The sequence below is a fragment of the Corvus hawaiiensis genome, chromosome Z, assembly GCF_020740725.1.
Source record: "Corvus hawaiiensis isolate bCorHaw1 chromosome Z, bCorHaw1.pri.cur, whole genome shotgun sequence".
Taxonomy (NCBI): domain Eukaryota; kingdom Metazoa; phylum Chordata; class Aves; order Passeriformes; family Corvidae; genus Corvus; species Corvus hawaiiensis.
Window position 1 is genome coordinate 64,379,559 of NC_063255.1, and position 12,549 is coordinate 64,392,107.

Below are 12,549 nucleotides of genomic sequence, written 5' to 3' on the forward strand. Positions count from 1 at the left end.
TTGTCTTCTTATTAATAGCACATATGCTGTTGCATTCACATAGGTTGCTTGGTGCTTAGTTCCACCTAGGGTAGTACCTGAGCCAGCAGTATAGTTATAGTAGAGAATTTTAAAGACATAGTGCAGGAATCTGAAGTCCTGCTAGTCATGGTTCAGAGTGGTGTATTATCTCCTTCCTTTGTGCTGTGAATGTTGCATTGGGATAACAGCATTTGTTTATGCTTATATAATTAATCAAATAAAAGTAAGCTTGTGTTACATATTAGGATGCAGCATTTTGGTCTGATACCTAATGTTATTTTGCCAAGGGATTTCACAGAGACAGTTTAATTAGTCAAATAACTACCTGACAGGAGGGTGTAGCTAGGTAGGGGTTGGCCTCTTCTCTCAGGAAACCAGCAATAGGACAAGAGGAAATGGCCTCAAGCTGTGCCAGGAGAGGTTCAGGTTGGACATCAGGAGGATTTTTTTTACTGAAAGCATTGGAACAGAGGGAGGTGATGGAATCACCATGATTCGAAGTGTTCAAGAAACAACTGGGCGTGGCATTTAGTACTATGGTTGGAGTGCTGGGGGTCAGTCAAAGGTTGGACTCAATGATCTTGGAGGTCTTTTCCAACCTTAATAATTTTGTGATTCCATCGTGTAATAAATACCAGTTTTATTTTGCCCAACTGAAAGCAGCAATATGTGTAGAAAGAGAAAAGTAATCTACTTCCTGAAGCAAGAAAAATTAGTCAAAGACAAACGATGTAGGTCATTATAGATCAAATTGAGTTTTGCAGGGGCTTTTTAGAAGGATTAATTTGCAGTATTTTTAGGGGCTTATTGAGAAAAATGGAGGAATCAATGAAGAATTTCACTCCTTTAATCTTTCCTTGAAATAAAAACTGTTGACAGTGCTTTAAAAATATGATAAGTGTGTTGAAAATTTAAAGTAGCACCAGTGTCTCATGTGAGACAATTATAAAATTTAGTTTATAAGACCTGCTGCATTTCATACACTATATAAAACAAAACAGCAGGAGGCTTTAACCACAAAAATATTTACACAAAGCAAGTTTTTTTCATTACTCAGGCATTTGTCTGCTCCTGATATTTATTTTCTACCTGAAGTTGCCTGTAATCCCCAATTTTCAACACAAAATTATTTCCATTACTACTGGTTATGATATCAGGGTCAAACTATTTTAATTGCAGGTAGGGAATGAACAGTTTATGTTTAAGACTGATGGCAAAGAAATACAAACCAATATGATTAATTTTAAAAAATTAAGGCTTTTATAGCATTTTGAAATGGCGACTCTCCTTCAAGGATATTTTCAAATAATGTTTATTTTCCTCTTTAAGTTTTTTTTTGTTATATGCTCATACAGCTTGTTTCATTCCATTGGAATCAGGTTTTGCTTAATTTCATTTAGGAATATTAGCTTGATACTGTGAAGGAAATACTTTTTTTTCTTGAGAGGAGTTTACAAAAGCTTTTGGAAAAAGGCTTTTTGTATTTCTTGCTACTCTTGAACAGTTAGGTCACTTTCCTTTGAGAGTTAACAGAAAATGTCTCATCTGCATTTTTAACTGTTTTTAGGACAGGACGTAAACTTATGTTTGAGCTCAAAAGAAGTTTTAGCCGTAAGTGGAGGTTTTCCCCCATATTCTTGAAAATTATACCCTTTGCAGTGTAATGGGAAATGCTCTGACTCAATTTAAAAAAACATAGCTGCAAATTGCCAGTTGGCAAATTGCCACAATCATAAATTAATGTTCATGCATCTAGCATTCACATTTTGGTAATGCAGTATGTAAATCTCATTCTATTAGCAAGTTTCCTGCATAATACAATAGCATTTTATTACAGATTCATCAGCTATGGTATGAAATTCTCATCACAGTTGCTGACATTGGTAAAAGAGGGTCAAACTGTTCATTTCTCTGCATAGCTGTGTACTTTCCCTAGTTGTGCTGAGTCTGTTTGCATCGACATGCTCTCAAATTTTTCTTTTTCATTCTTCTTTGCCTACCTGGTCCCAGATTTCTCTGTGAAGCAGTGATCTTTGGTGATTGAATTCTAAGCCACAAACACTGCACCTACAGTGCTTGGAAATGCTTAACAGGACATGCTTCCTTGTGAAATCTATGCAGTATATATCAATCCCCACATTATGCAGAAACTTAAAACTGCTGGCTCCTAATTTGCTGCCATAGTGACCCTTGGAAGAGCACTGATCCAGAGCAGACAGGCATGCGTCAGCTTACACCAGGAAGGGCATTTTGTCATGGTCCTTCCTTCCTTAGTGCTGAACCAGGATATAGTCCTGGAAGACTGACATCAGGGAACATTTGCCTCTTGTTTAACTGGTATAAAGGAAATCTGCACAGTGAGCAGGTACATAGTAACTGGAGGGGGATTGTTTGAAATTCTTCTGGTTTGGTTACCACCAGAAAATTTTGGTTACCATGATTATTAGTCAATGAACTATTTTATGGATGGTGCATTGTATTAGTAAATATTTCTCAAGTCTTTTCCTATGAACAGATCACACTTGTTTCAGCAGCCAGCCATTTCGAACACAATAGCTGAAAGACTTGTCAAAGCATGGGAGAGAAATAACAGTATTACAAATATTTTTATTTCTTTTGCACAAAGCACCCATACCACACAGTTACGCTGTGAAGAAATCCGTTTCTTTATTAACAACGGCTGTATTGAAGGCAAGCTTTCAGAATGAAAATACTAGGAATCCTATTAAAGTGCCATCCATTAAACCATTAAAGCACTCATTAAAACTGTTAGTACGGACTTGTTATTCATGAGTTATTGGTCTTTCACACTTCTGAAATGTGTCTGCCAATACCACTCAACTCTTTGTTCCAGTGTGGCTATTAAGTCTGAGGAAATACAGATTAACTTTCTTTTGACAAAATGGTGCTTTGTGGGAGGATGGGAAGGCCACAAAGTGGTTCAGATTGCTGAGGAAAATAGCAAGGATTAAAGTTCAATCCATTTGCCAGTTTCTGATAATTTATGTTAACTATGTCTGCATGTAGACCTAAATATTAACCACTAAATTACACCATCTGGCTATACATCATACAAAGTGTATGTTTGGGTTTTTTCTTGATATTGAACAGTAACCTTAGAATGCTTAAACATTAAGGAGCAAAACCTGGAAGAATAATACTGAATACTGAACAATTGAAGCTAAGGTTTAAATTTAAAGTATTCTTAATAATCTGTAAATTCACATGAAAAATAGGTATAATATAGAGCTGAAGCTGTTTCTCATAATTGATAAGAATCGTAGATCATCATTTTCTATGTATATGCAAAATTATCTTTGTATATGCAAATATACTGCAGTCTAAACATACTGTTTGCAAGTATTTTTATTATTATTTTTTACATCCTCTTTTGGTTTTTTTATGATTTAAAGCCAGAGTCCTGCATTCCAGGCTCAAGACTAGCAGCTTGTTAGGCAGCCAGTTGATGCTGTTATTTTTTAGTTTTCTTGTCTAATGTGAAGAGAAAGTATATGTGACATCTTACATTGTGAAGTAATTTCCAGAATATTTTGTCAGTGTAGGTAAAAACCTAGAAGATAAGACAGATGGTCTGCTTCAGTTATCTATCTAGAACAATGCAGAGTAGTGTGCCTCATTCTAGGGCAGTGGACTGTGGTTTAGATAGCATGCTTCTGTATATGTCCTTCAAAAAATACTGACTAGGTAGTCACAGATATTGTAGATGTGCATTATTCCTGGTTAAATAATCAATTTTATTTTAAAAGTTAATTAGAGTATAATGCACTAATATATAGTTATCATCTTCTGTACTATGTTTCTGTTCTCAATTATTACTAGAATTCTGAGATAAATCCATAAAAATTATTTTCCAAAGTTCTGAAAACTTGACCTGCAAATATCCTGCATAAGTTTTCTTGTTCACCTCCATTAACTCAAAAAGGAAAGAGGGAAGATTTGTGCTGAGAGAAGTCATTATGTAAATTTTATTACTTTTCAAGTCATGTGATGTAAGTGAATTGCTGGCCTGCTGATAAAGAGGTATATTACATGTCTTAAATATAGTATATATGTATATAACTCTTCTCTCCCCAGCGCTGATGGAAATGCTCTCAAAATTCTTTCTCTGCACCTCTGATGAAATAAATAGCACTTAGAAGTAAAGATAAAAATGCTTATGTTTTTAAATTAAGCAGTGCATACCTGATGCATACCTGCTTCAAAATTCTACCAGCCATCCTTCTCAGAGCATGGGAAAACATTACTGGGATGGAACTAAAGTGTAAGAAAAAGGAATAAAAATTTTACAGAGTGAAATTAGTAAAATTTTATCATTTGCTTTATTGATAAATAAGAATTTCACTTTCCAGTCAGAAAAATTAATATTTTTTGTTGGAGAAAGGTGAAGACCTAATTTTGGATGAGGTCACTGTGTTTAAACTTAAGCATAGCACAAAAGTGATGTCTACCTTTGCAATTGGCAGAACACTAGGGAGATAGTTTGTTGTGCCTTTATAGGCAAACGAAATACAGTAGGGCTCCAAAAAAATCCATCACCAGTTTTGCAAATTTCTTACTCATTAGTCTGTTAAGATACTAACTTAATAATAAACTCCTAATATTATTGATGTTTTAAGATATGTTAATCATAGTCACGCGAAATTTTAAGATAGTGAACCCAAGTAGTTTGGTGTCAAATATTGAGTGGAAGGTTAAAAAATCAGATTCATTCAGAGCTGCATTGAAGAATGCCTTTTGAAGACACACAGTGACTCACATAGTGCTACAATTCAAATTAATCATATCCAAAGCACAGGTAGAATTTTCATGGCCTTCATCATGCTCCCAAGCATTTAATTTTTTCCTCATTTCTCTAAAAAGTCCCACTTAATTTCCTTTTGAGGGAGGAGCTGCCAAGCACTCTATCTCAGTTACTGTAGAGCCAGAATCTGAGCCATCACTCTCCTCTACTCTCCATAGCTAGGTTATGCAGTACTTTATAACTTTCATGTTATAAAAGTTAATTGAGCCTAGGGTATTGGTTAATAGGATAAGGTACTTTTTTTCCTGAGGTATGTGTTTTCCTAAAGACAAATGGTTTTCTATCAGGCAGCAAGGCCTGATAGATTATTTTTTTTAGAATAATCTCAATAAAGAGGCGAAGTCATTCTCAAAATATTAAATAAATAAATTGTATAAAATATGTAAAGGTGCATGAGAATGAAGCAATTTCCAGACTGGTTGAATAGTAATTATTAGTCTAAGGGATAAGTCCTAGCAAAATCACATTAATTAATTTCACACGTGCTCATCGTCAGGTAATACCTACTCTAATAGATTACAGGTCATATTTTATTTCCACTAACAAGAAATGGACTTGCAGCTGTTGTAACCCTGGGAGGAGTCAGTAAAGCTGTTGGCTTGATGCTGTAGAGGCAGTATGGATTTTCTGAATTGTGCCATGTTGCTGGTCTGCTCATGGAAAATGAGCATAGTGTTGATGAACTGCCACAACTCGGCTTATCTGTGTCATCAGTATTTTCTTAATAGTTTGCCACTAGCTGGCATAGGGAGCTGCCAGTTCTTACTAGGATTAAACAGAGGGCATAACCTTCAAGCCATAGTTGTTTACTCATATTGATGAAACAATTTTAAGGTCTCTAAAGTTACAGAAAGGGAAAGTAAAACAATAGGTGATAATTCATGACTTCTCAGTATGAGATGACCTTTCATATAGCCACTACCATAGTGAGCATAAACAAGTACCATCTATTACCTATTTTGTATTCCCTTTGCTGCATATGTAGCTCAACCATAGAGGTAAAGGTACTAGAGTCTGAAGTCTCCCTAGTGGTGAAGCATGAAGGAACATGGGGCACGCTTCTGTAATTCCACCCTGGAACAGGGAGGAAACAGAAAATAAACAGTGAATCTGGAAACGCTTTGTTTTGTTTATGAATAAGATCGGTTGTGTTTATGAATAAGATACCATTAAAATTTCAAATATGCCTGAATTGCTTATGTATTTATGACTCAAAAAAAAAGCAAGTTTCTTCATGTTGTCTATGGATGAAAAATGCAGCTTGTTTCCTGAGCAACACTAGTATCACGTGTTGGCCTGGCATCAAAATGAAAGAATAGAAACATTATTTTTCTTCTGGAAAACTTCTTCAGGAATCTTTGGAGTTTATTTAGTAAATAGTACAGTGAAATTTTTGAACATGTGCACTTACTAATAAAGGCAAAAATATTTATTCTCCTTCATCCCAGTGTTTTTGAGATTTCTGGTATTTATTCATTCTTTTTTAAGCTAGAACCCCTCACTTGCCAAAATGAGAGAAAAGACAAAAAGATGGATAGCTTGCTTTCTCTGAAGAAAAAAACTGGATTTTAAAAAGCTCATGGTTTAAATTCCTCATGGAAATTTCAGATGCATAAATACAAAATGGTTGATATCATATGATATGTCAAAATTGTCCTGAAGTAATAATTTTCTTTCAAAAGCAAATTATTTCCAGCGTAAATGATGGGAATTTAGTTTGTAATTATTATAAATAAAACAATTACGTAGTCCCTAGCTGAAAATTTCCTTTCCTTTTTTTCTCTTTGTGTTTTGAAGTCTATTGATCCCGGTCAGCAGTTCACATGGGAACACTCTAACCTGGAAGTAAACAAACCAAAGAATAGATATGCGAATGTAATTGCATACGACCATTCTCGTGTTCTACTCTCAGCAATAGAAGGTAAGGAGACCATTAAAATTAAATTAATTAAATCCTAAAATCTAGGATAATTTTACTAATCAATATATATAATAATATAAAGAAGTGTTAATTAAAGTACTTCCAGTAAATTCCTGTAATGACAGTCTGCTTCTGATGCATATTGTCAGTAATGTATTATGAACTTGAACTAAACACACTTTCCTGTGTAACACTGAATGCATTTGGTCCCTGTGGATATGCCAGTGAGTTATCTAAAGTTAATTAATATTGCTGTTTACTTATACTAACATTGCAAACCAAATGCATCAGTAAACAAACACACATGAATTGAGGGGTTAGTTGATCAATGAAATTATCAAGATATCTGCTCATTGAGTTTTACTTTTCAAGACCTTAATGTGGGAAAAAAAATCAGTTCAACTTCATGTTCTCTGTGAAAATTTTAAAAACTCTGTTAAAACCTTTTTTTAAATTTCCAATCTAAATCTTAAACTAGAGTTTTTAAACAAATGCCCACATGCAGACATTGTTGGAAGTGTCTCGCTGACTAGAGATTGACAGTGTGATACAGTGAGAGCTTTTCATTATATCTGTCTTAGTTAAAAAGCTTTCCAAAATCTTAGACATTTTAGAGTTTTATCTGAAGCAAACTGTTAAAGGTAGTCAGCCCTAGGTATTGTGTCTGTTTTACCAAGCATCAGGATGCACTGTTTTTCACTCAGAGGATTTTTTTTATTTTTTCCAATTCTGCCTTACCATTAACCTGCTTCCTGGGTTGAAGTCAGATTTTCAGTTTATTCTATGTTGTTGACAGTCAGGTGTTACTGATGGCCATAATCAAACAAATTATATATTTAAGTGACACAACTTAAATGAAAATAAGATTTGTCCTTAGTAAACTCTGACAGGACTTACATATGATACATAAGATAGAGAGATGTGTATTCAAGGTTGTAATTATTTCAGTCATAACATGCTACAAGTTAAACTGCAAGGTGTTTTAATTCATGGTTATAAACAGCTGCTTGTCTTTGGCTACTCCAGACCTAAAGACACTGGATTTATAGATGTAATCCACTTAAATATCAGCTACTTGGTGAAGAAAAAGGCAACCCCACTGACTGAAGTTTAGATCTTTCCTCATTTGTTGCAGCTGCCTACCATAGGCTTTGATAACACAGATAAGAGCTTCTCAAATGTGTTAGCAAACTTAAATGATTACCTTGAAGAATTTTCATAAGATAATCTGCTTATGTTTGTTACACCTCTGAGGCTCATATAGCAGTTCTGACAAGATTTTATTGCAACATCACCTAAATTTTTTCTTATTGCCTTGTAAAAGAATATAGCTGTATAGAAATCTGTCACCACCTGGTAGAACTACCTGTCTCAACACTGAAGAGAGGGTATTCTGATTAGCAGTATATGTGATGTAACTAATAAATATATACTCTTCTGTCTCACTGGTCCAGACAAGAGGTCAAAGTACATGGTCTGGATAGGCCACGAAAAGAAACTGGACAGCCTTTCTGAATGTTACGTAAAGTTCTTCAGAACAAAATGCTTAACTCAGAAATAAGTCTTAACTGACAAAAAGAAGACTCAAGTTTTTCCGGGATTTTGTTTGGAAAAAGGGTTGTGTGAAGGGGGAGAGAAGGGGAGCAAAAAGACTACATGCAAACAGATTTATTTATTAATTTATATAATAGACAACTGGACATTTTCCTCTTTATGTAAATGACCCATGAAATTTGGTTCCCTTAAAAAAAATGAACATATTTGGAGAATAGGAAGAAAATTTAAGAGGCAAAGCAGAAAATGTTAGTTAAAGTAATTGAAAGTATGCAATAGCACACTACATTGGACTATGTTTTTAAATAAGAGATAGTAAAAATACGGAAAAGTATTTACATTGTACCTGGAAAGCATTGAGTATTTTAAGAAGGGACAAAATATAGTTAAACTGTCATGTTTGTTTCCCTTTTTAAAGTAAGAAATATCATGATTAGGCTAAAATTTCTAATTCTTTCATAGTCATTGACTCTAAACAGAGAAAAATATTATAACCTTTTGTAATATCAGATTACAAAATGGGATTTTGACCCATTTGATTTGCATGATTTTAAGTATTTTCCAAGTCTTTAGATTATGGTGAAAAAAGCATATGGTGAATACATCAAATATTAAATGCCATTTTATAAAATTATATTTAGTCTTAAAGCCAGAAGTAATTTAAGATATAATTGTCCTCTTAAAAATTTTTATTCCTGGGATTTTGCATGATTGTTTTGCTGAAATTTTGTGTGTGTACCTTCATAAGTTTAATACATTGCTCTTAGCATTTAGTAATAAATACTTCTCTTTCAGGTTTTAAGTAGATATTTCAGATATGAAAATACACAGTTTGGCCAGCACTGTATTCAGTTGACAGCTGTGTTTCTTTTCATGTTACCAGGGAAATCAATACTTGGAATATTACTTTAAAATATATTCTCCTTTACCTATGTTACTATACAACTTAATCAGGACCTAAATTTGGACTATATTATATTTTGTTACAACTATTTGGAGAATATTTGGTTAGATTTTACATATAGGCCTCATCTGCATTTCTTTGGTGACCACGAGAAAATGAATGCTATTAGTGAGGTTTGAATAATAACTATGCCCTTTCTAATGAGAAGAGCTTCATTTTACACCTAGGCAGTTTCTTACTGCTTAAGAGCAAATATATATGAAGAGAAGACTGAGCATCTACCAAACTGTAATCCTACACTGATGAACATTTGGCCTCTTAACAGTGTTGCAGAAATATGGAATACTGTAATTAGTACTTTAGAATGAGACACAAGGCCAGTTTTGTGCAGTTGCACAACTTTCTAGCCTATTCGAAGTGATTACTAGAAAGTATTAAGAAGCAATTTGCAGAGATTTGAAATGACTTCTTTCCAACTATTGATAATATCAAATTTTTTTTAATTGCATTAGATCTGAAACACAAGGCTTACTAACACTTTCAAAGTGTTTATTTTGGTACCTCTCATAACTCCTGTTCAAATCTCTTTTTGAATCCCCATTAAGTTCTTGACCTCTGTAATTACATACAGCATGGAGTTCCACAACATAATTGCTCATTTCACAGGAATTAGTTTCTTATCATGTTTAAATTTTATTACATTAGATGTCCCTTTGGAGGGAAAACTCAGGTTGGATGTGGTAATTTGATTTCCCTCCTAAAAGAAAATTTTACTTTGCAAAATTTTGTTCCCATGTTCTTGAAATCTGGTTGAAGTATTGAAATCAGCTCATATTGTGCTATCTTCGGCTGTTTCTGAGAGGGACACTTGGAATTTTAAAGTACAATGACAGAATTTTAGAATGTAGTGAAGTTTATTATATGCATCTAAATGGATTTAAGGGAGAATCTACTGATTAAAAGAGAAATAGATTGAGTTAAAACAGCGAGATCTGTGATCTTCAACCTCTAAGAAGTAAATAAAAATTGGGGGGCGGGGAGGGAATGGATAAACATTCTGCATTTTAAAAAGTGTTGCCAATTCTTTTAGGAGATAGCCATGCCTAAAAGTCTTCTGTATGTGGATGTATTTGTCTAATGCCAGTTATTAAAAGAAAAAAAACCTATCATATTTTGGCAGGGTAATTTTTTTTTATGGGAAATTCAGTAACTTTAAAATGCTGTTAACACTAGAAAGCTCTGACTGTAATACAAATGGTCAAGAAAGAAAAGGCAAGAAGCTGCTAAAATTCTTATTTGTCTGGTGGCCATTTGCCAGTAAATCGGCTTTGAGTATGCAGACGATCATTGTTAGATTTAGAAGTTGTTTGGAGCAATATAACTATGGAAGGGTCATGACCAATGCAAATTATTTGCACTCTCCTACTTTTCATTTATGTTGCCTTCTGCTAACAAAACATACACTTAGAGTAATTATATGGCCCCTCACCCTGCAAGCTTGGACTGCCCTAAAAACAACAAAAGTATTTCATTGATGAGTAGCGGGATACAGAAAGATCAGTGAAGTAGATTTCATGGTGTTAGAGAGCTTGTGAAGTAGATTTCCTAGAGTAGACTTCATGGTGGCTGTCTCAGCAACAATGCCGAGGCAAGCTGTAGTGTTTGAGTCTACTGATACTGTAATAATATTAACTTAAATACTGCCATTCTTAATACCCTTGAAATCTGCTCAGAACAATCCTTCCTGTATATGTAGCCATACTTCCAATTGGGGAAAACTTCAAGAAAACATCCAGTGGCTTTGCTCTTGACTGACTAATGAAGATTTGATACCTGTTTACTGTGCATACTCCTGTTGAAACTGGGTTTTGCAGGTAATATCAAACCAGATATCATTTCATTTTGTATTAGAAGAGGCAGTCATCATCCCTTTTAGTGCATCATTCAGAGTATAAATTAATATTTCTGTTCAAGAAAAGATTCCTTTGATTGTTAACTGCTGTGTTAATCAGTGTTTAGGGGTTAAAGAGATCACTAAACCCAGCTTCAGACAGCTGTGAAGTAATCACAGTATGATCATGTTAGATTTCAGTGTCTGCTTTGTAGTGTTGTGCACCATGCTGCTATCTGCACATACTGCCATGTATTGTGGATAGTGTCCTCGTGCAATGCTCTTATCTATGCCTCCGAGGACCTGCGCAGAACAATCTGTGTATTTTCATTCTGTACTTCTCAAGACTGGACAGCTTTTAGAGCAAAACAAAACAAAGCCATGTTTCCTTTCTTTTTCCTAAAGGAGCTCCTCCTTCTTTGCATGTTTTTCTGCTGGTCACCTTCCAAGTTTCTCTTCTCACCTGCAGATCTTTTACACTTTTAGTTCCTAGTTTGCCTACCTACATTTCATTTTTCTCACCTTTTCCTTTTCCTTTCAAATACTTCTCTTCTGTCCTGTAAACAATCCCTTTCTTTGTCATGCCTAATTCTACATCTTTGGTCTGTCTCTTTTTGACATTGCCTTCTTTCCATAATTGTCTATAATTCAGCAGTTCTCTTTGAGACTCCGTATCATTCATCCTTTCCCTCTTCACCAGACTCTCCTAGTCCTCTTAACAGTCTATTCACAGTTCAGCTATATGTAGGCTTTCTTTTCCTGACATTTCTTTTTCCTTCTTAGCTTACTTTGTTAGGATGATATGTAATGAATTTTCCTCAGTCTTTGTAAAAAGCCTCATTTTACAAATATTCATTAGTAGAGTACCTTCATTGGTCTTGTGCTGCTTGATATTTCAGTGGGTTCTTAAAGTACAGATTTGTGCTTAGACCATTTCAATTTTATGATTTCCTTAATTATATAGATTTTACATCATAAAAACATCCACATAAACGGTTTTTACTGGCACCTAGCACCTGTTCATTGATCAAGCTGATCACGGAATGCCAGTTGATGTAATTTTTTTGGATTTCAGCAAAGCTTTTTGTACCTTCGCTCATGGTGTATGCTTCTGGAAAAAACATCCAGCATACAGCTGGATATACACATCATGCAATGGCTGAGCAATTGGTTCACAGGTCAGGCACAAAGGCTTGCAGTAAATGGGATGACATCAGACTGGTGACCTGTCACCAGTGCGGTTCCACAGGGCTTCACCTTAGGGTTGGTGCTGTTCAACGTCTTCATTAATGACATGGATGCAAGACTGGAAGGGATACTAACCACGTTTGCAAATGATACAAAATTGAGGAAGCTGTTGACTCCCTCGAAGGCAGGGAGGCCCTGCAGAGATTCCTCAACAAATTAGAGGGCTGGGCTGTCAAGAACGACATGAA

The 12,549-nt window shown here is 34.8% G+C and overlaps 1 protein-coding gene across 50 annotated transcripts in view; it reads left to right on the forward strand.

Moving 5' to 3' along the window:
• Positions 1-12,549, forward strand: part of PTPRD (protein tyrosine phosphatase receptor type D) — a 1,183,457-nt gene that overhangs the window by 1,116,731 nt on the left and 54,177 nt on the right. For all 50 annotated transcript variants that reach the window (XM_048291456.1, XM_048291457.1, XM_048291455.1 and 47 more), the window contains one exon: positions 6,641-6,764. In XM_048291456.1, coding sequence (XP_048147413.1) covers positions 6,641-6,764 — 124 coding nt within the window. The remainder of the gene's footprint in view (positions 1-6,640; positions 6,765-12,549) is intronic.